This window comes from Centroberyx affinis, unplaced genomic scaffold, assembly GCF_046629955.1.
Source record: "Centroberyx affinis isolate AG114_WGS23_722 - 3 ecotype Tasmania unplaced genomic scaffold, CSIRO-AGI_Caff_v1 ptg002368l_1, whole genome shotgun sequence".
Lineage (NCBI taxonomy): Eukaryota > Metazoa > Chordata > Actinopteri > Beryciformes > Berycidae > Centroberyx > Centroberyx affinis.
In genome coordinates, this window is record NW_027280627.1 from 175,825 (window position 1) to 200,000 (window position 24,176).

Sequence of the window (24,176 nt, forward strand, 5' to 3'; positions counted from 1 at the left end):
CAAACTGTGTGCATCCAATGAAGGTCTTTCAGAATAAATGACATGGATTCCCTTTCACTACATCCAACGGACTCTTTGGCACACAGTTTGGCCTCACAGTATTTTACCACTTACTTTAGATGAAACAGCACTGCATTTAATGGGAGTCTATTAAACCCACATATATTGACTTCCTTAACAGTACAGCAGTAGGAAAGTAGGAAAGTTCCTGGGTTGTATCTTCAGACCTGGTACACTGTTACCCATCAAAGAAATCAAGTCTGATTTAACTAGAGAACACTCCTCCATTTCTTTTTTTTTATTTCTGTTGGTTCGCTTTGCTCAGTAAAACACCCACACCCAGCAACTGTAAATAGAAAATCCGGCCACACAAATGCGCACACACACACACACACACACATGTCCACACATACATGCCTGCACACACACATACACACACGCACACACAAACACAAACACACATAATGTACAGTAAGTGACAGAGACTCAAAGTGTTGAAATTAGCAAACACCTATCTGCTGTACTAAGACAATTCAGGCACACACACACACACACACACACACACGTACACACACTGCATATAAATTCAGACTCAGACTTGCAGTTGTGAATTTCTGTTAGCAAATGAAAACCCATCGATTTTTTCCGAAATCCGGTCCGACATGGATGCAGCGTCGTCTCCAGCCACTGACCTCAGGAATTGTCAGTAGATTTAATGTGGCTGAAAACACTCTCAGTCAATACTGCGACTGACCTACACAGCAAAGCAGAAAGACAGCGTCCCTTTAGAAAGTCAGCTTTAGACACGGCGAAAGGCAGAAATAGCACCGAGATCAGCAGCTTGCATTCCTGCATGCCGCGGTGCATGCTGATTGAGCTGCCAGTATTGTATTCTCATAAAAAATAGATTCACTTTACACAGGCCAGCAGACAGACCATCTTTGATATTCTTCCTCCTCTCTGTTTTTAAGAGCATCCTTTTTACAGCCTGCTGTGCCACTTTGATATTGAGGTTAGTTAACTCCACCTTAACTCCTTATCAGCTTCTTTGATATGTGTGTGTGTGTGTATACACTGAGGTGAAACATTTTAGAAACACGATTTGTCCGTGAAACAGACTGACCAGGTGAATCCAGATGAAAGGTTTTATTCCCTTACTGGTTTCAGTCCTGGAAGCGAGATGAAGATGAAGGGTGGGAGACAGATTAAAGAAGGATGTTTACAGGGGCGACTGCATCTGCAGTTTGTTTTCTTTGGCCTGAACTATAGTGGAAAAGTTGCATTTCTTTATTTGGTTAATTTCGGTTCACACTACCCAATTACAAGAGGACCGGGGCTTGTAAACAAAATTATACAACAGGTAGTTCCGACCAAGCAATCTGATTGGTCAACTAGACAACAACGTGATCAAATCAGCATGACAGTACACCTAGCCGTGCTCATCACTAAAAATATTACTCCGCCATATATTATTATACAATATATTTAAATAATAACTCAGTGTTACTAGACGCTCTGGCATCCTCCATCAGCTGTGCCGGTGAGTCGGTGACACGGCGCTACTTGCTTAAAAATACATGTTACATACAAGTTTGCGGACGTAGTAGCTAAATCTGTCCATGGAAAAAATATTTTTTTCAGCAGATATCTTAGTTACAACAAGATTGAGCTAGCAAGGCAGTTTTGTGTTTATATGTGTGGTATTTATTCAGTTTGGGAAATCCCATGATCTCTAGAAAGCATTAGCTCAAGTTGGCTGGCTGACTCAACAGGGACTAGAAATCGTCTCTGTTGCTAGGTCGTTACCAAGGGTCGGCCTACTTGCTGGAGTAGTAAACTAGGTTCCATTACATAGGAGTCTACTGACGTGACTGATAGTTTTCCACTCATTAGTCAGACCCTGTGTATTTCCAGGGAAACGGAGATAACACTAGCAAAAAGTTTTTTATTTTGAGAGCGAATTGCCCCACAATATGAATACATTTTGATTATATCTTTTATTTTGTTGGTAACCATTGTGGTGTTGCTTAAGTCACATGGACTGAGTCACATGGACTCACAAGATGCTTGTTTATTGGACAGAGTTTTGGTCAACTGCCTTCTTGCGAGGTTGGAGATTTCGGTGGAAGAAGGGAGTTAAAACAAATCTAATTCCAGTCCCTTGTAACTCTAGCTAAGCCTGATGGACTTGTCTGCGTTCCTTGCCATAGTTTACCTTTTGTGGTGCTCAAAACGGTTAAGAACACATAAAGAAATAGCTGAATATGAGCATCAGTCCAGACTGCGATTTGCCCAAACTAAAGAAGTAAATGGTCCAGAATTCAAATAAACTGCTCCAAACCTGCTTGGTGTGAACATGCGCTAAGTCTTGAAGCATGGATTGTGCAAAAGGGGGTGTAACTCAGTGTTAAAAAGGTGGTATTACAGTATAATGCTTACAAAGTCCACCTACTGTCTTATTGCCAAGTAATTCAATTCAAAAGACTAAACTGAAATGGTATGAGGCCAGGAATCTAAGGAAAGGGTCAAGGGTCATATTGCATAAATAGTGTTTTCCATGTTTCACAGCCAGCACACCCTTTGAGAGGCGATATCAGAACATGTAGTGAAAGGTAATGTCATTGGCTCGATGTAGTGACTATCCTTTGAACGAGGCATTGTGTGCAACGTTCCCTTTGAGTCTCATTGCTTTCGACACGTAGCTCGGCTTCAACTGTGCATCGATACCCAGCCGAGGCCTTAAGATGTAAGCCTCCTGCTGAGATCAGTTGGTTGTTTTTATCTGCGAAAAGTATCTCCATCCTAATATCACAGTGCCGAACACAATCTTGCACCTCTACATGGTAAAAGATAAGTTTTTGGAATTGACATTTTTTTCCTTTTACAAAACTGTGCTCCCTGAGAGGAAGAATTCAGTACTTTTAAATAAAAAAAAAAAGCAAGTGAAAAAACGGCTCCCAGATGTATCCTCTTCCTTTTACATGAGGATTTTTCCATATCTTCCAAATCTAAATTACAAAATACAAAACAGTGATTAAATCTGTATTCCTAAATTATATGGAAATACTGCCCATCTCTGCAACCTTTGATCTCCCATTACCATCTGTGTAGAGAATAAACTTTGCCAAAAGTCCTCATCGATTTGTTCCGCCCCTGAACTCTCAGCAATTTGGAAAGCACATGTTGCCGCATAGATATCAGGTGAACACACCATTTCATACAAGTGAAGCGTTTCACTCCAAAATGAGATATCCACCATTTGAAAAGAAATGACTCTTACGAAATAACATTATGGGTTACTATTAAAGTTATGAGTCAGCTCATGACCTTTACTTATAAAATAGTGCGTTTTTTTGAGGACTGAATCATCTGTATTTTGGAAATATTAAACCTGCAGTAGGGAATTTCACACATTGGAGGCTCCAAATGACAGCATAAGGTAAAAATTTCGCAGCACAATCACGTTGACCGAGGCTGGTCTGGCATGCTTTATACCAAAGGAAACCAAAGAGGCAAGAGAGGGAAAGATCTAATGTTGGCGAATCCAGCTTTCTCTGCTCACTGCTGTTTAGAAGACTCACTTTGAAGTCTTGATTCATCACTCCCTGTCAGCGGAGAAGAGTGCACACCTGACACCAGCATTTCATTTGGGCAGATAGGATGAATTTACAGCATCTCAATTAGTAGGGATGGGACACTCTTCCCTGTTGCAGCACCACTTTGTAATTAAAGGGCTGATAAGATGGGTGTGTTTTTACATAAAAAATCTTCCCCAAACACAGCTTTAACTGATGATTTTCATGTAGCAATATATTTCTAAAACTGATATAGCTTTTGGGAATTAAATCCTTCAATTAGAAATGCAATCAAATACACTTCTGGATAGTCCATCAATGAAAATAAATTCCTTGTGCAGTCCTTTGCGTTCTGTGGTTTTAAGGGAAACTCAGAAACTGCCCCTTTTCGCCTTGTCCACATCTCAAATCGTGTGCTGCGGTATTTTTATCAGTGAAAATTACAGTGGTTATGTTCGACAAATCAGAAGCAACAAGGAGGAACGACCTGCATGGGCGAGCTGGGAGATCAGGAGGAGCCTCCACATGGCTGAGTTAGTGCGCAGTGACAGCTGGAGTGAGTGGACTGAACTGCTACAAGACAGCAGCGTCATCGGAAATGACATGAATACAATTGATCTTGGCGCCGCTGTTGGAGCGACCTTCTATATAAAGTCTGACAAAGGGTCAACAGCTTCTTCCATTGAGAGGCGTTTCTGCTTCCCAGCTCCACAAGTAAAATAAATAAATAAATAAATTCCACTTTAAAATGGAGACGACACTGCTATCACCACATGCAGTTCCCACAAGAAAGAGGCTGTTTTGCAGCAGCAAATTCCCTCATGCTACCATAAACCAATTAACACAGGTGGAACATATGGGTTCTGCAGACTAAAGTAATCACTTATGCAAATGTACAAAATAAAATTTGGAGGATTAATTGCAGCCCAAACACATGCGAGATGTCACGGTTTTATCATGTACAGAAGGAGATCAAGGAGATGTTTTTATTATGCATTCCTGTCGCTCATTTTGCATGTTCAGGGTCCCCCGCTACAAAACAATTCGTTAGTTTTACATATGAGGCTACAGCTGGCTGTTTGTTAGCAGAACTGAGACGCGTAGACTGAGATTTCTCGGGTAAAAATTAGACAAAACTCAGGATGATATTTGAGATTTCTTCAGTTGATTATTGTGTTGTTTGGTTTCCACTGTACAGTTGTCACCAGTCATCAATTGCAAAGGCTTATGGGAAATAATATTTGGAGGAGACTTTTGTCAGTGGCTCCGTCTATCAATCACACAAATTACCTCTCACCTTGCAATATTTATGATAATGCAACCAATGACACAGTGTTAATTGCATCCATTTCTCACCTGTTCTGATGGTTTGACACACATATCAGGAATAAGCCAATTCTCCCAGTACTGTTGAGAGTCAATCAATCATGTTCTATCCTTTGTGTTTGATGAATGTTACATTTATGGTGACATTTCAGTTGTTTATCCCCAACTCCATTCCAGTTCAGCTGTTAATACAAAAATCTGACTTCTGTCTGGCAAACAGATATTAGAACAAAAGGCAGAGAGATCCTAGATCTGTTTTTTATCAAGGTAAATTGAAACAGTGAAGACAAGTTTACTCACTCGAAGATCCTGCTACAGTTTTACAGTGAGACAGATTTCCCCTTTTTTCAACTTCTGAAAGCCAAGTAATCGGATTTATGAGGTTTTCACAGGCATCAAATCCTTTCTTCTGAAAGAATACATTACAATATATTGGAGAGGATTCACAATTCCACGAAGATGCCTGTGAACATCTTGTGAGAAATGCCAAGTGAACAAGAATACTGATTTTGTGACAGTCAAACTGGAGTGAAACCTCCTGGAAGAGATCCACTAATCTGGTTATTTCATGCCTTAAAATCACTCCGCATGGATATTCAAAGTTATAAAACTGAAATAAATTATTGCATGTCTAGCAACAATGCTAAGTCAGCCTTTATTGCTGTAGGGAAGTAAAGCGCAAAACTTTTGCTTCACAAGTCAACTTACCAAACATCAGCAGAACAGCACTCTAATCTTCAGGCAATCATTTTATCATGCATTTAGTTGACCTTTCCCATAAATCACAGCTGAATGGTCCGATCGAACTCTGCAGGGTTTGGAAAACTTTTCAGTAAAACACCAGGCAGAGTTTCCCTTTCACTGTACCGGGAAGCGTTTCTGTCCCGGCTTTGTGTTCTGTCTCCTATATACTCAATTTCCCTGCAGATGTGCGCTGCAGCTGACAGCTGCATTAGCCGCTAAAATAGAACAAGCAATTGCAAGCAAAAATTTCTTGTTAACAATTACAGTTGAATAGAGATCCAAAGGTTAATTTGGTAATCAGTGAATCCGCAGTAATGATAGTCGCAATAAATTATGACAACAGGAGGGATTATCATTGAATCATAAAAAAGGATGTTTCCCCGACTGACATTTTATAGAAATACCTTGAAATTGGGCATGAAAGAAGGAGGATACAGAGAGAGTGTGGTGAGTTTTGGTCCAAATGTTTACAAATTACATTTCCAGTTCAGTACAATAGTTTCAGCAAAAACTCTCTAGATATATAAAAGATAATTACCAATTATTAGTCAGTTAAGCTTGTTGCCTTGGCAATCACTTGATGATTTTGAATGATAGGAAAGATGGAGAGTGAAGGGATAACATGAACGTGAAGGGACAAACAAATCCACAACACCTGAAATCCATGTCTTATACTATTCTATTCAATTCAATACTTTATTGCCATTTCCACAAAGGTTGATTGTAAATTAATGCAGTGCAGCTCAGGATACAGTACAGTATATTCCTTGACACACACATTATTTACAGTCATACAAAAAGATAAAAAAAATGTACGATGACACCAAGAGTATATTCACCCACCCAAGGCTGATCACAATAGAATCAGGTCATGATGATTGTTTATCCGGCCTTAAGACTGACGATGACCCCTTGCACCATATACTACACTTCACGTGCAACACACACTTGGAAACCTAGTTTACATTCAATATACCACACCAAGGTCATTAGGGGACATGTACCCTATACATCATAGCTTGTGGCTGTAAGCACTTATTCAAAGGGGAGCAATGCACTCAAGGGCAGCATAGTTTATACAGCGCAAGTTCCCTTAGCCGGTATCTCTCTATATTAGTTCACCTCAGAGCGAACAACTCTGCACTCAATTGCACAGCGTCCAAATAAACATCTTTCATATCCCCGATGTGTCAATCCGAAGCAAATACCAGAAGACGTGACAAAGTGAGTACTTCTGCCCCAATGTGTGATCCAAATTCAGATTTTAAGAACAGTGTGTCCCTTTGTCCCCTGCTTTTTTTTTTTTTTTTTTTTCAGCACTCTTTTCCATTAGACCCATGGGGTGAACACCACGGCAGGATCGATACCGGCCCCATTAGGGACCCCCACTGCGGCTGGTTTCTGAGCATCGACTCGCCCACCCCGGTCGCTGAAGAGACCCTACAGGCCCCGTCTGCCGCACTCATCCATCAGGCCCCCTCCATCGAGCCGCGGCTCCTAAAGGTATATCACAAGCAATAGCAGCCTCTCATGTATTCTAGTGGGGCGGCGTTATTATGAGCGGTGATTACTGGATACTGTGCGAGCGCGTTTATCAGCTGTGTTTATCAAAATCAAGCTTCCTGCGAGAGGACAGCCAAGCAGCTGTTGGCCAGTATGACTGGACCATTATACATTCACCCAACAGTTGCGGTGAATTGTGTCTGATTTCAAAGACTTTCGAATGTTATCTGCAAATGTGTCGCGGGTGCTCATGCAAAATAAAGCAGGGAAGGGACAGATGTTAACAATTGCAGTTCATTTTATGAAAATCTGAAAATCTGCGCAGTCTAATCATTCCTAAAGGGATGGCATATCACGCACGTTATATATCAGTTTGTAAGTAATCTCTAGGCAGCGCTTCCAGTACAGTGATTGCATAAATACTGATCTATTGTTTTGTTTGCCCGGCTCCACTCGCCCGAGCCTTTGGGATCTTCCATCTATTCATTCGCCATGAATAATGTGGCACATCTCATGTCAGATGGAAAGATAATGGTGTCACAATGCTGGCCCACATCTCTCGCTCAGCACAATTTACAATAGGCCTTTCTGTGATTTCCCCAGCACTTCATGCCTCACATTGCTGCCCAATGAGAGGCTGATTTGCAGAGAAGATGCATGTTCTGACCTTACACAGGCATACACCCACACAAATCACTCTTGTTGACCTCTGGCTGCATGGGATGGTACTGATCAATCCTGATTGTACCGGTTTCTGTGCTGTTGACAGGATGCTGGATACAGCGTTGCCTTGAGGGAGAAACATCGGCCTGTGCTTGTTGCTTTGCTTATTTTACTGGAACCCTCTGACAGTGAATGCTGCACACACGATGTCAATGAACTTTGCTCTTCGCTTATACCGCTTTTAAAAAATTTTCAAAAATTATGCAACCGCAATTGTGAGTAATACACACAGCTCTGAACATCAAATTATAAAGAAGAAGCGCACATACATAAAAGATGGACACATTTAGCAGTGCAGTATTTGAAATCGGTATTGCATGAATTTTCCTTGGCCTTCGATATCTTTTTGAATCCTCTTTACATTTTGTAGCAACCTCTTGGCCTTCGTTATGTGTAGGCTGAAGACCAAAGGTGATCAGGCCTTTGCGAAAAAAAATCTGCTTGTTTTTCATGGTGATATATTACCTCTTCACTAGATGTTTCTGTTGGATATCTGCTTTAATTGTAATAGACAAGCCTCTATTTAGTTTTTTCATCTGTTTTATTCCCACTGTATTTGCTGGTTTTAATCCTTTTCTTCTAGCGCTTTTTTATTGTTGCCTTTTTGTCTGTAAAGAACTTCATGACTCTTTTATTATTTTAATTATTATTATCATCATCATCATCATCACTTCTATATAATACATTTTACAGTACTGTTGGATGGTGCATTAGTTTATATGGTTCAGCCATTCTGGAAATAGCGCCCCAACTCGCCATCAGCCAGCTGCCTCAGCAACCGGCTAGCTAATGGCAGCAGCGCTATAAGTCATTTTGCTCCAGTGTGTCTTTGAAGAAACCATCATATCTGCCAAATCCATCAGCTTCCTCCCACAGAGGCATTTGCCAGCCTGTGAAACTGATCATCTACCTAGGGGATTGCAGACCATAGAGGGGGGGAGCCATATTTTACTGCCTCCTTAAATACTTAATGCAGGAAGGTGCTATGGGCCTGGCCATAAAAAGGACTCTATAAGAATCCAATGGCAGCCAAGCCGCTCTCAATCAAACAGCCTTAGGTGGACAGCGCTGCAAAAAGCATCCAGAGACACTTTTATTAAAGACATTTGATGTATCTGACCTTAACAATACATTTAATCAAGATGAAATTTTGCTCCGGTGAAAAATATAAAGGTATATATTTAGTATTGTTCAGGGTAAGGCTGTCAAATGTGCATCAGAAAGACAAGTATCCATTATCCTTTGGTTGTCCAGGAGCAAATGGCTGTTATCAGCTTTGCATGAGATGGTGGTTTAGTTATCTATACTTTTCATTATCCTAGCATGAACGATGATACCCTACTTAAGGTAAGTTTGAATGCCACTAAGAAAAGACTCTGTTCCCATTATTGTAGAGGGGAGCATGAAGACTGTAGGTATTATCCAGAGACCTTTCTGCACTTAGCCAATTATTTTCATGGTTTCCAGGGAAGGAAAAAAAAGGAATTGTTACACAACAACCTCGAGTAATAGTAGCTTTTGTGTTTGTTCAGACGGGAAGTCGTATCGTTGCCCGATCAGTTAAGGTGATCACAGATTTTCTCTTTGAAATTTGTATGAAGTCATTGCTCATTAACTGCTAATTTTTCATAAAGACAAACGGGTGCTATTCAAATGCCCTTGTAACTGTCGCTCCTGCTTTTTAATTACCTTTGTCATATTCATTTATCCTTATTTGTCAATCAAGAACAGCGGGTGCTTTGCGTTGAAAATATGATGTTTACTCTTCTAATGATGAAACCAGAGAGAAGATTAAGCTCAGAGACGATATTTAATTTTCAGATTATTTTGTTGACATCCGACACCTCGAGCTTGATTCGCTTCTTTCTTAGGATTACACACAACATTAAAAGAAAAATCCACTCAGAATTTTGTAGTTATTTTTGTTGCGTCATCTCTCTGTCTCTCCAGTCGTTCCTGTCTCTCTTCACTAGACTATCTAATGAAGGCCAAAAATTTTTTGTTGTTTGCTGAATCACAAATTCACCTCATCGGCTTCACTACTTTTAGCAAGTCCCATGGTACAGTAGCTGTGCTGTGAAAGAATACGAATAAATAAAGTCTTTCAATGAGTCTCTCAGCTCTTTGCACTTTGACCCTGCCTATAATTCCCATAGAGCAACACATCTACTCTAAATTGGTTCCAATAGGAGGGGGCAAAGTGATTCTTGGGATATGGAGATGCTTACTGAGAACAAGATACAAATATTTTAAATTACTTAGCAATTAATTAGCAACAACACTTTAGAATTAGAAATGACTGATAATCCCATCCTGAGTGAAACTTTTTCTCCGATATCCTCAACATAATTAGAAAGGATTGATGCTCCCAAACTAAGTCGATGGCTAAACTTTTGATGAAGCACCTACAACTCTTTTTTAGGATATAGGGCCCCTTTTCCCCAGAAATCACCTCTATTTTTCTTCAAGACAAGACCAACAGATTAAGTGTGAGAAGTCTACTTTGTTGCATCTGTAAATACCACGTTATATTTCCCCACAGAATACACCTGAACTCTGAAAAGCAAAGGCTTTGTTATTTAAATGGGTCATGATCTGTTTTCCCCGTGGAGTCCAACAGGTACACCATTATTCAGGCCACGTTCATCCTAATCAATTTCCACAGTTTAAAACCATTCATCTCCATATCCGTGTTTGACTTCTATATTAGATGCAAAATGTCAGATAATAATGCCGAACCAGTGCTCTGGATTATTGCAGATTCACCAAATACAAATGATTTGTTTCCCCGTTATCTTCCTCTGGCAGGCTGCCAGTTATCTCCCTGTTTTCCGTGACAGTATATCAGTTTATCAGAGAGATGTAGATGAAGCCATGTTGTATGCTGATTTATAAAGATTACTTTCAAAATGTAATCCATTACAAATTTGTGTTTACCTGCTAAAATCGTGGTCAGCAACATAATCCACTGGAATAGTCAAACTCAGTAATTCTGTTGCTTTCACTTACTTGAGGGTTACTTTGCCACCAAAATCTGAAACAGAACATGCAGTTGAATGTCATTTTATTACAATTTACATTTTGTAACTTTGAAAAGGGTTATTATCATAATCAATTAGTCAACAAGTCATTTAGCAAATTTTGCAGCAACAAAAGGAACAAACCATGTAAGATAATTAATTAAGTCTGCATTAATGCGTATAATGCGTAATTCCTGTCCAATCACAAAGCTGCAATTAGGGTTCTTACTGATAAACATCCATGATCATTGACTTGCAGTATTAATGAAAGCTGCACAAGGCAACTTCACATGTTGGCGGCTCCAAATGACCGACACTGGTGATTTAATTTGGGCAAATAGGGTGAATCTATGGAGTCTCAATTAAGAAGGATGGGACGCTCTTTCCTGTTGTAGCCCCATTTACGCTGATAAGATGGGTGTATTTTTACATAAAGTCTTGTCTAGAGCAGCTTTAAAAACAACTTGACACATCAAGCCCACTGTTGCACTGTCACTCTAACTGTTAAGTAGGCCAACCAGCCGCTGTAACACAAAGGTCACAGGTTCAATCCCTCCCACAGCAATGAGTCCCGCAATATCCAAGTGTTCTTTATAGCAAGACTCCGCACCGCCACCTGCTCACTCATTATAAGTTACTTTAGCGTCACCTAAATGCTGAAAATGTAAAAATAAATGGGTTGATGTGGGTATGTTTTGACATGACCTTTCAATAAAAGACAGCAGTAATTAGGCTAAAAGGTAGGAATACTGCTAAATCTAGGCTACATGCCGGAGGGAAGGAGGTGGCTATGAGCCCACTCTTCGTCTTAAAGGAAAAATCCACCCTAAAACACTTCGACTCTGTTAAAAAAAAAAAACAGCTTTTGGCCATGTACCTTGCATTTCTGGGGCCATTTTGTTGTTTGGTGGTGTTTTTTTGTTTTTATTCCCACAGATAACGTAGACAACATGGCATCACGCTAACTTATTTTTCTAACTTATATTTCCAGTTCAGCTACAATGGAGTTTGATAGCAGAAAATGTTTCAGGGATCTAAAACATCGTCAGGTTTTAGTGTCAGTCCCTCAGAATCAAAGAGCCAGGGCTTCTTTCTAGAGCCGCCATTTTGGACCGACGTTCAACAATCATACAGGGAGAAATCCATCGCAGAGGAGGCAGAGAGACCAATTTCTCCACTGACAGCAGCCTCCCATAGACCAGAATGCAATGCAGCCACAAGACATGTTGTCTTTTGAGTAAGAGGTGCGGCCACAATCACAGACACACCCCAATGTAGGTTGCCAGCTTATCAGTAGTTTGCCAGCTTATAGCTATATTTATATGCTCATACATTGAACGCAAGTCCAGGCACATTCTCTGGGGGTTGTTGAAAGGCATTCTGGGAAATGTAGGAAATCTCTAACTGACGTATGAGGCAGGTTGAAAGAAAGTGGGTACACCAAAACGTAAATTACAACACTTCATCACAAAATAACTGCTAAAATGCAATGGATACCACAAACTGATGATATATATCAGATGGTAGATTTCTCCTTTAACTCCTGACTACTGAGTATCTGTCGATGGATTTTGGACATGGAGCCTAAGACAAAGCACCAGGCTCTATTTTCTCATCTCAGTGCCACACTTCTGTATGTAGAAAACCCAAACGTTTAAGCAGGATCAGACTGTGCTGTAGGAGTTAATGGGAACTGAGGAGCAGCCACAGAGAGACACATGGACGGAAGCCAAATCTGTGTGAAAACCAAAACCATGTTTCACAGCGATGGCGGAGCGGCCTCGGAGACAGGATGGTGAGATGCCACTGGACTTACGAAAATAAATATTACAACTGCTGAGAGATGTGATCAGTAGAAATCCATTAGAGCCCCTTTGCTGAATTTGAATTGCATGAGGATTAAATTACAAAACAGGGGAAGTTTGGAGGACTGTGTGGAGGGTTTCTGGCTGTCTTATCATGTACAAACAAGTATGCAACCATGTAGTCACACACGCACATGCACACACGCACACACACACACACACGCACACACACACCTCCTGGTTAGACACAATGGTTATCCAGGATGAGATAAATAATGAAAATACACTCAATCATGGTTACCAGGATGAGATAAATGATGAAAACACTCCAGTGGACACCCACAATTTCTATAGAGATTGTATTATATTTCCAAAAATATATGTACAGTCTATTACAAAGGTTACAAAGCAAAAAGAATTGTCTATGTAACAAGAAATTGTCTAAGTAAATGATTTTACAGTTCTGCTGTTGGGGAAAATACTTTTGACCAGTGAATATTCTCAATACTTTCATCACAGAAAAATAAATAATAAATCGACATTTTGTATTACTGTACAATCAACTAAAAGGCAAAAAAAACAAAAAAACAAAGTAAAAGTATAGATGGAAATCCTATCAGCTGTCTTTGGTCCTAAATGAAAAATTATGTACAACTGAAATCTTGTGGGTGACAATAATTCATCTGCGAGATAGAAAAATATAGTGCATTTTCAATGTATTCAGAGCTCACTACTGAGTAATATGTGTAAAAAACAATATAAATAAAATGTACAAGTTTTACAATTAGAACATATACAAAGTTTCCCTCGAATCTCGGATCTTTCTGACACAATCAACAGTGCTGAACTCTTTGGAATTATCCACCACCTTTCGTAAAGCGGTGTCCACAATTTCCAACTGTTGAACCACAAGGTTTGAAAAATAACTTCATATTCTATAATTTTCTCTTATTCCTGAATCCAATCAACCCTCTACATCCTGCAGGTCTGCCTGTTCATTTGTTTGTTTGTTTGTTTTTTTTAGTTTTTTTTTTTGCAGAAACACAGCCACAACAAAACCCGGCTATTTTCCAGAGTTGAGCGACCTGAACTTCAAAATGGGTATGAAACAAGCTAAAACAGACAGTAAGGTGACTTTGTTGGTGAAGGTTACAGATGATTTGTACGGTGAATCGATTGTATCCTGGCCTTAATCTCAATTTGGCTCAAATCGCTGTTTCCCCAGCACAGGAAAAAGGGACGGAGAGGCGTTCTGCCCTGGGGTTTGAGGGCCTCCAGGGGCCCGCGATTTAAAATCAGAGCAAGGGGGGGGGGGAGAGAGGACTGACTGCTGCCTGTGAACTGGGGAGTTTTGTGCTGACTGAATGACTTTACACCGGTATTCAATTCAAAGGTCTGGCCCGGGCCCAATTGCTGAGCTTTGCTGTATGGATAAAGGGTGGGTGTGTGTGACACGGGGCTCAGTGCTGGTCAGAGCTGATTCCTGGTGTCCGTCACAAAGGAGAGTCCCTTCGGATGAACCTAAATGAAAATGGATCTAAGAGAGAATGGAGACAACAAAGAAAGCCGCTAATGGCTTTACAAACGCTTACAGTCGATGAGCTCAAGGTTGATTTCTGAAGAGAGAAGAGAGAAGTTCTGCCTCTTCTATAAACGGGAGATTTACAAAAGAAAAAAGTAGTGGGAAATGAATTTTGCTTTGAAAATATACATTTACGGTATCTATAGGTCACAGTAGCAGTCAGCTTTTTCAATAACAGAAAAGTTATTATGATTTTCTTTTGTGAGTGCCAGCCCTCTTTACATGACAGCTGAATTACCATGCCGTACTGTTGATGGAAAAGAAATGAGAGAACCATTTATCAGAGAATACCGCGTTGAAAATGTATTCAACATGACAACATTATTTATTTTTTTTTTTTTTTGTATCATAAGGGGAGGCAGATGGCACTAAATAGGTTGATTGGCTTTTAGCACATCTTCTTGCAGAGCACCCCCTCATCTCTGTTCTCCACACAAAAGGTGTATGTAGTAGGAAGAAAGGAGGAGAAATCTTAAGAGACACTTTAATGCGTGTTGCATCACATCGACGCCTGTGAGGGACGAGCAGAGACACGTGAACAAACAAGAGGGGGGGGGCTGAGTTGCCGCCCGCGGAGCCGGGATGGTCGGATGCTACGGCGTGATCTGTCTGACTCGGGCTGAATCATTTGGTCCTGCATTTTCGTACCGAAACACAGACGGGACTCTGTGGGATTTCTGGAGAAGATGACGTCAGCGCGGCTAATTGGCACCTTTCTAGTGTTTCGAACGGTGCCTCTCTCTCTCTCTCTCTGCCGCCACATAATACGCTGAATTCAACATTTCCATGCCCCCGTTACATCTTCATCAAGTGTTTAGCATATCATAGTACACTTTGTGGCAAAATAACGACATGATTATTTCATTTGATGCCACAGCACGCCAGTTTACCGAACACTTTCCATCCATTTTTTTTAGGTCAAAGTAGATTCCTTTCCCCAGCGGTGACTGAATTTTTCCAAAGGGTTGTCGCAGCACAACAGACACATCCGTTAATACCTAGCACCTTAAAATCTCAGGTGAGGACCGTTTCTACCTGGTAATTATTGCTCTGTTTGGTCGATCTCCTCCTCCTCGCTGACTGTGTCAATCGTGGCATTCAACCGCGTTCATGCACTTGATTTCATCATTTCAAGTTCCAGATAAAAAGACATCACACTTAAAGAAAAAAAAAATAGGGAGCTCATCCAGTCACTCCTTTAAATAAGACCACCGACTAAATGAACCGCATAAAGCATTGCCATTGAAGTGCCTAAAATAGTGGCAATACTTACTCTATAACACATTTTAAGGCAGTATTACTTCTAGAGCTTACACTTTTCATAGATTCACCCTTAACAATTGCATTTGCGGCTGAACGATGCACTATAACAAACACTGTGTGCAACATAGTATTTTAGGCAAAATGATGGCAAAACAATTTGCGGTGGCTTAAGTTTCAATTACAATCTTTCAATAGTGCTGAAACGTTCTGCTGAATAACTTAACAACTGTTCTGATTGAGGACATCTGACAGTAAAAGTCAAACATTTCCTGTGGTGAAGACTAAGACAAAGAATATTGCTACTCTGATATAAAAGTTTGTGATCATTCTAAAAACAATTTGCCTCGTGGGGTGTCTCCTTAGTGTCGCGCTCTTCCAAAATTCCTTAATAAAAAAATTGGAAAGGTTGCGTCTTGCCATAAAACGTGAGCATCCATAGTTCAGGAAAAGTAGACAGCAAAACCACTCCAGTAGGCCTAAAACAACCATGTGAATACTATCTCTGAAGCCGAGGAGAGGAATACCATTTTCACTTCAACAACACATGGAGGAAAACACAACTCACTGCAAACAGTTAAAACAGCCCAGCATGTCTCAACACAAACTGGTAAAAGTACCTTTTAATCTGCACCCTAAAGTTCAATCTCCCTCTGCTTTTGGATAAGAGAGTGTACCCTGTTGTCAAGTCCAAATAGAGGAAAAATAGAGTGAAGAAAAAATAACTACTGTACGCACCACAACATGTCACTGTGGCTGACGCAAACAAAATGAACAAACTAGAAAATGAAATAAAAAGAGAGAGAAATTACTAAAAAAAAAACACCGCAAGGAGACATTTCGTTTTGATTTTTTTTTTTCTTTTTTTAAAGGAAATCCTCAGTCATGGTGTGCACTTAAATCATTCGTTAAGTTAAAGAAACATGGTAATAAATGTCAAACTCCTTTTCCGATGCTCCGTTTGATATGTGGTTGAGTTCCTAAGCGCTTCCACAAAAAAAGTCGTCTCGTCCAGGTAGTTTTTTTTTTTTTTGCCCTTTTCCTCTCTTTAGTGCCCTTTGTAGAGGCGGACCACAATCCTTCACTGAGGAACAAAGGAATGATTTCACTCCAGACACAGCCGGAAGAGTCAGACATAACAGATGTCCGTATACTTTGACGATTATCCCGGTTACTGCCCAAGCGCTGCTCCAGATAGCTCTTTTAGCCCTGTCCAAGGCGGCCTGTGCAGTCCCTCACACCTGGACTCCCGTACCGTGGAGGTGCAGCATCTGGGCTCTCATAGTCTGTATGCTGCTCATGATCTTTTTCTGATGGCCCACCAGAGTGATCCCCAAGCTCATCACGTCCCTGCAAAACAGGGAAAATGCACATCAATCGACGCACTGTAGTGTCATGCAAAACAAGCGAGATTTATAGCCTCAGGTATTTCATTAGTGCGAATAAGGAGTGAAAAAAATAAATAAATCTGAAACACGGGAGACTTGCTAGTAAATCACAACGATGAAATTAAATGTGTTTGGTCACTTTCAAAGGATGAGGTAAAGCTTGATGAAGCTCTGAATTCTTGTTTTTCGTTTATCTTAGGGCGCATTACACCAAGCATGTTTGGAGGAGTTTACTCTTGAGCATTTGGCCAAATGGGAACAATGCCATTCGAACTCAGGTGACACCAAATAACCGCTACGAGACGCCAGAAAATGCAAGTCTCAGTCCTCTTCCAAGCGAACTGCAGTGCAGTTTGTTGGGAGCGGGAGCGTAATCCGAACCAACTACAGGAAATGACCCCAAAACACAAGGGTTTATGGGTATAAGAGACGGATGTTGACATCTGATAGCCAGCAGTTGCTCATGCTTGGAAAGTCTAGCATAACAAAATGAATCGAGGGCAAACCGCAGTTTGGACTGATGCTCATTCAGCTAATTCTTCATGTGTTCTTAACTGTTAAGAAAAGGCAAATTACGGCGCAGACAAGTCCATCATGCTTAGCAAAAATTACAGGGGTGAGAATCTGATTTGTTTTGACTCCCCCGTTCTCTCTATCCTGGCGGGATGACAGGTAACCAAAACTCAGTCCAATAAACTTCTGAGTCCATGTGAGTTGTATTTACAAGACCTGGTTCGTTTGTAATTGAGCAGTGTGAACCTAAACAAACCAAATGCACAAATGCAACAAACTCTTCCACTGTGACTCGGATGAAAGATAGCAAACCGTGGGTGTGATCACAGGCTTAATGTTGCAGGTATTAATGTTCTCTACTGATGCTTAACCCCTTGAGGGCTTCGTGTCTACTTACTCGATTGACATCCTGGCCACAGATTCCAGGGAGCTGTAGCCAGCTGCTGTGAAGTTGTCTCTGTATCGCTCCATCTTGATGGCTTCCAGCCACTCTCCCACTGAGCGGAAAGCGGTGAAGTCTGGTGTGCTCTGATCTAACAGTGGACTAATTGGTCTGCGGGATGAGCACAGAAGATGTTTATGTCTTATGTGAAAAGGAAACGTTCCACAGAAAACACAATCAAGCTGGAGACAAGACAAAAAGACAACCAAAGGCATCCAGTGGTGCAGTAAATTACGAGAGGGGAACAAACTGGCTGATTTGAGACTTCAATCAATACCAAATTCACAAACAGATGCAGCATGTCAGCTCTCTCACTATAAAAATATATATATTTTTTAAAGTGCAGTTCCCACTGCACTTTAAAGTAGCAGGAAGTCATTATAGGGATTGATTTAAAAGCCCCGCTATTGACCATAAAGCCATGGAAGCTGCTGTGGGTTATTGATCCTCTGGGATTTATCTTTCATCTGAGAACTACAGAGGGTAAATCATCCACTGGACACTTTGGATCATCTACTAATGTGGTAAAAAAAAAAATAAAAAAAATAAAAAGCTTTATTGTATGAAACCACACTTCAAACGGACAATATCCTCTGATTCAGTTTAAGAGGTAGATTCCCTTACCTTGTACATGTTCCCACTGGGGTTTTCAAGGTGTTGGGGTTGCGGATCATCTTATCAAGGATGCCAACTATCTGATCAAACTTGGGACGTTCAGCCCTGTCTTTCTGCCAGCAGTCCAACATTAGCTGATGCAGACCTGGTGGGCAGTCCATGGGGGCGGGAAGACGGTAGCCCTCCTCTATCGCCTTTATGACCTGCAGAACCCAAAACAGATGACGTCTTCAGTATCCGTTACTGCCGAATTAGTACAAAGTGAATAATTCACTACTCCTCATGCACATTTCACCCTTTAATCACAATGTTTGTAAACAACAGTGTCGGAACATAATCGTTTCATGGCTACCTACTGCCGATGCACTGGAGAATAAAAGGCCCTAACCAGATTTGATGGTTGTGTGCCAGTTTTGTTACAGTCTTTGGGAACACGAGGATTCAAAGCAGCACGACTCGCAGTAGCGGGGCCACAATGACGAGATTTGGAGAATAACATCAAGCGTGTGGACGGAGGTACCAGTGGAGTTTGTCGTTGTACCAATTTCTATCGCACCAATCGATGTAGTGAAATTAATTAGAGCAAACCAGCGGCGTTCCTTCCCTGAGAGTCATTTTCCCACATTGTTCGTGCGTCTCGACAAAAGGCTGCATTTACACAGCTCTAATGAATAATAAAAAAGATCCGTCTGCATAGCCTTTCAACCTAATCTATTCTCGCTCCACATCATGCATGCAGTTTAGCACCAAGTTCATTGAAAGTCAATACCGTGAGAACACTAGGTGCAGTGGGCACCTTTGATTTCAGCCCCCACCGCCTCTCCCTGTATTCCGGGGATGTGAGGCTGTGTATTTTCTGCATATACTCATCTACTATTCCTGTCAGGACCACTCAAACAAGAATGAGCCATGGAGGGAAAGGTGTCAAAACACTGAAACTGTTCAAAAAATGCAAATAATGTTCTTCCTGCATCCCCGGAGGAGCTGTTTGCCGACGTCTTGACAGAGCGCAAAAATTTCTGACATTGACGTCTGTCAAGCAGAGGGGCGTCAAAACACCACATACGCCACTTTAATGCCCGGCCGTCTTGTTTAGCATTTCTAACATCTGATTGTTCAATCAGCGGGCCTGCGGTTAGGAGGGGTGGAGAATCCTAATCGTGTTTAGCCCTGATGCCGTGGGTGCTAAACACTGGGCGCCATACAGGATTCTTCAGGCCAGAACACACCCGCCAGCCATCATTAATCAAAACGCGTCAGTGTCCGACAATAAGGGACAGTTTCATGGGGTCTGGCTCGGCTGGACTCCCTCGGAGGGGGTTGGCAGGAGCCCACAGTTAAAGCAGACAGCAGCACTCAGGGAGCTGTGGGTGAGTCAATCATCATAGCAATGTGTGGCATTTGTTAAAAAAAAAGAATTGCCGGACTTGCAAAACCAAACTTCTTCTTTGAGGAAGAAAATGGGCGACGGCAGGAGTTAACGCTCAAACTTTATCTATTAACGTAGGGCCGAATGATTATTGCAAAAAAATGACAATCCTGATTATTTTGCTATATGTGATCACGCTTATTAATTATGACTATTTGTCTCAGTTTCAGGAAATAAAATTGTTTTATTGCACTTTTGCACCTTGGCTTATATTTTTACTTTTTCACTTTTTTTCAGTGCAGTATTTCTAAAAGTAGCAGCAGCTAGAAAGTCTTGTCTTACTCTTATTTTGGTCCTTATTTACGAAATTCAAATAATAAATAATTACTTCTTTATTTCTTTGGGGAGCAGCTACTACCCTAAAGCAATCTTTAGACAGAAGCTGTACTTGTTTGTCGTCATTTGGTTTAGAAATTAAGTATCTCAAAATGACAGACCACATATAGAACAAATCTGGTATAAGCACTGTTTGATGTACATCACCAAAGGACTGCTGCAGACTAGGACAGACACTGACTAATTTTGCGGTCAGTGAGTGAGTCAAGGCCTTTACATTCTGGATTTAACATCAGAGCTCATCTATGTCTTTACATTCCTGGCTTTTATATCTAAAACAAAGCAATGAGTGCTAAACTGCAATTTATGCATGAGTTGTTTGCTGTGTAATTACTTCAACTCTGCCATTCACATTGGCTCACATTACCATAACTCATTATGAAGTTTTTAAAAGCTGTTTAAATCAAAAGCATTTTTTAACGGCAAGCCTTTTCCATTACTATTCTTAATATTATTATTATCATCACACCTATTTTCTGAAGACTTCATTTTTATGCATGCACTATTTTAGGACTATGTCTCCTAAGGCTGGATGCAAACTGCATGATTATGAAGCAGTACCCACAAATGAATGATGACTTCTTGAACTAATTAAGCCCAAGGTTACCGTCCCAGCCGATCCGTTCTCATGAGGCTCCTGTGAGAATGCCTCGAAGAAAAACTACAAAGTGGGATTTTTGTCTGCAGTTTTATACATTTGTGTGGGATGGCTTAATTAGAGCTAAATCTGGTGGAAATCTTGTAATGCGTGTCTCCCTTTAGATGCTTGTTATGCAATGGGTTTTGCATTGGGACCCAAATTTGATCTTGTCCATAAAGTAATGCATAAACCCCAAATGTATTCAGTCTTAATACTGGTTTGTTATTCATGAGAAAACATCTGAGAAGACATGAAGGGCTACAGAAAATTAGTATAGCAATAAATGATTTATGGTTTTGAAATCCAATTCAAAGCCCCTGGCACACCTCAGGAAATCCACAGTTTGTTTATATCTGATGTGAAATGTTGCTGTACTCGAAGTTAGATTTTGTTGTATGTGAAATTTCAGTCGTCGCAAACACAGAAAAAGCACATGGGTTTAGGTGAAGATAGGCAAAGCAGGTGAGGAGACAAGATTGCATCCCAAATCTCCTGTGGCCTCTGAGTTTATCTCACTGAAATGTGAGAGATAATGTAATAAAATGTAAAAGATAAGATGTTTATTTTTACAATCATACAAAAACATCCGTATTGGTGTTTCACAAGGGTTCCCAAATCATGGACAAAAGTCTGGCATGAGTATTTTTAGAAATGAAACAGCGTCCTTGAAATGCTGATTATAATCTTTGGCTATGTGTGAGTCCCTTAGCGGGATGAAAAACCTGTTCTGCTGGTAAATGAATGACTTCATATCAGGTAGCAACTCACATCTTGATTGGACATGTCCCAGTAAGGCCGTTCCCCATAGGACATGACCTCCCACATGACAATGCCATAACTCCACACGTCACTTGCGGAGGTGAATTTACGATACTGGATGGCTTCTGTTGCGGTCCATCGGACGGGTATTTTTCCGCCCTGTTCAGTAAAATGCAGGTCAGTGGCTGGAGTAAAGATCAAATTCATTATATCCTGCATCTTCCCCTAAAACATCAATTAGAGAGAGTTTTGACGTTACACACAGGGTCAGCAAAAAAAGACAAAAGTTTCCGACAAACTTGAGCACAGATTTAGCTTGTTTTGCATATTGAATGGGTGCCGGCATGCAGGGCCGAGCACCCGCACTTCTGCTCTATTTTCATGCATTGGCTGTGACTTGATTAGAGTATTCCAAGAGGGATCTGAGGAGGGAAGGCAATATGGAGCCGGTTTAATTGACTCACAGTTGTTGTGTAGACAGCCTCCGGATCGTCGTCTATCACCCTTGACAGGCCGAAGTCAGACACTTTACATACGAGATTACTGTTGACAAGGATGTTTCGTGCGGCCAGATCTCGATGGACGTATCCCATATCGGAGAGATATCTCATTCCCGCCGCTATGCCCCGCAGCATCCCGACCAACTGGATGACTGTGAATTGACCATCATGTTTCTGCACGGCACAGAGAAACCAAGTCAGGTCAGCCATCTTCACTGACCATGAGGGAAATTTAGGTCACAGCACTGCAGCAGTGCTAGCAGAGGATTCATTATATTTATGCGATGCACACAAGTCCTACTGCAGACTTCCTGCTCTCTGTAACACTTAGAAAAGACAAATGCAAAGACTAGTCTAAGAATATTGCGCTTTAAGCCTCCTGTGTTTAGAAGGTGATACTCACCCTGAGGAAAGCATCTAATGAACCGTTCTCCATATATTCAATCACAATCATCACTGGTTTTCCTGAAAAAAAAAAAAGATAGATAAAAAAATGCATTAATTGATACATAAATGTTGTTTACTTACAAATGCTCAACTACAAATGACTACACAAAAACTGCTTCCAAGTTATTTTTAGCTGTGTGTTTATTTGGCTTTTAATTAAAAGTTACCATCTGCTCCTTTTATTACAGTGTCTAAATGAGAAAATGTTAAACAGGGAGTGTGGCTAATTTAATTAGATAAAATGTCACTCTAACTATGGCATTTTACCTCCCAAAGCTAAATATACTGTAATGCGATGGATTATCAAACAGTTACAGCATTTCCAAACTGTCTCATGGCATCAACATAAAATATAGAGCGTCTAACAATATTACAAAAAAACACATATTTGCATTTAAGTGTGCATTTTCCAGCTGGTTACCTCTCGTCACGACCCCCTCCAGATGAACCACATTGGGATGGTCAAACTGACCCATGATGCTGGCCTCACAGAGGAAGTCCCGCCTCTGTTTCTCTGTGTAGCCCACTTTTAACGTTTTGATGGCAACTGACACGTCCCGCTTCCCAGGCAGCTTCAGCCGGCCGCTGCACACCTCCCCGAACTCTCCTGTGAGGGAGAAAACCATTCATGACTGAGGGGGGCGGCGAGAGGAAAAAAAAAAAAAAAATCAAGCACTTCACGATGACAAATTTATTAGTGTATTTTGAGACAAAGCAGCTGTGCTGTGGTGGAATACAAATTGGAGTGCGACATCTTGTTATACTCAGGGGAGTGTAACCAAGACCTATAATAAGACATGCTAGAGATGCATAGATACTGTCATTGACCGCCTCTGTAAAACCCATGTGGCAGCAATTTTTCAGCGGCGGGTATCTTTGCAACTACGTCTACAAGATGGGGCCCACACATTAATTGCAATGAACTTTTTCCCCTCTTTGCAATTGCGCTATCAATATACAATGCATAAAGCTGTGTCCCTATTCAAGGTGTAAATATTTGGCTGTCAGTGTGATATATGAGAGCATAGAGTGACTAAACAGAAAGAGCTGAGAGACACGGGATAGGCTCACCTGCTCCAATAACCCGCTCAATTTTAATGCAGGAGGCATCCAGCTCCTTGGCAAATTGATGGACAGCCCTGTTTGGGTCCTCATAGGTTTCAGGGTCAATGTACGTTTTGGTGCCTGGAAATTTAACTGTAGAAAGGTAAGAGGATTACTGTTACGATTAAATATGCATACTGCGCACCACCGGGCGCTTGACAGGCAAACGATTACCAAGACCAGTGATTCAGAGGGAATTGCTTAACAGTCAGCTGACGGAAAGCACCGGTGTCAAAAGGTTTTTCACACAGGAAAATTCATCACAAAAGAGAAACCAAGATTTTAGTAACCCATGCATGGCAGTTTTGTGAGGCTGTCAGCTACCTTTCACCTCCCTGTAGTTGAGACTCCCTCAGTTAAGAATAATCTGCCTCTGGTCTACATGCCAGCCATGTCGGTTTGTAAGTTATCATGCTTTGTGGTTTCACACTGCATGATATCATACTGAACTGCAAATATATCTAC

The 24,176-nt window shown here is 41.0% G+C and overlaps 1 protein-coding gene across 8 annotated transcripts in view; it reads right to left on the minus strand.

Annotated features, from left to right (window-relative positions):
* Positions 1–13,088: 13,088 nt before the first annotated feature.
* The window catches only part of epha7 (eph receptor A7), a 68,150-nt gene continuing 57,062 nt past the window's right edge, over positions 13,089–24,176 (minus strand). For 3 of the 8 annotated variants that reach the window (XM_071533461.1, XM_071533458.1, XM_071533460.1), the window contains exons 10-17: positions 23,679–23,804; positions 23,029–23,214; positions 22,564–22,625; positions 22,125–22,334; positions 21,670–21,885; positions 18,506–18,699; positions 17,837–17,992; positions 13,089–16,888 (exon numbers count right to left, since the gene is read on the minus strand). In XM_071533461.1, coding sequence (XP_071389562.1) covers positions 16,774–16,888; positions 17,837–17,992; positions 18,506–18,699; positions 21,670–21,885; positions 22,125–22,334; positions 22,564–22,625; positions 23,029–23,214; positions 23,679–23,804 — 1,265 coding nt within the window. In that variant the 3' untranslated portion in view covers positions 13,089–16,773. The remainder of the gene's footprint in view (positions 16,889–17,836; positions 17,993–18,505; positions 18,700–21,669; positions 21,886–22,124; positions 22,335–22,563; positions 22,626–23,028; positions 23,215–23,678; positions 23,805–24,176) is intronic. The other 5 variants (XM_071533462.1, XM_071533459.1, XM_071533465.1 and 2 more) reach the window with 3 other exon arrangements.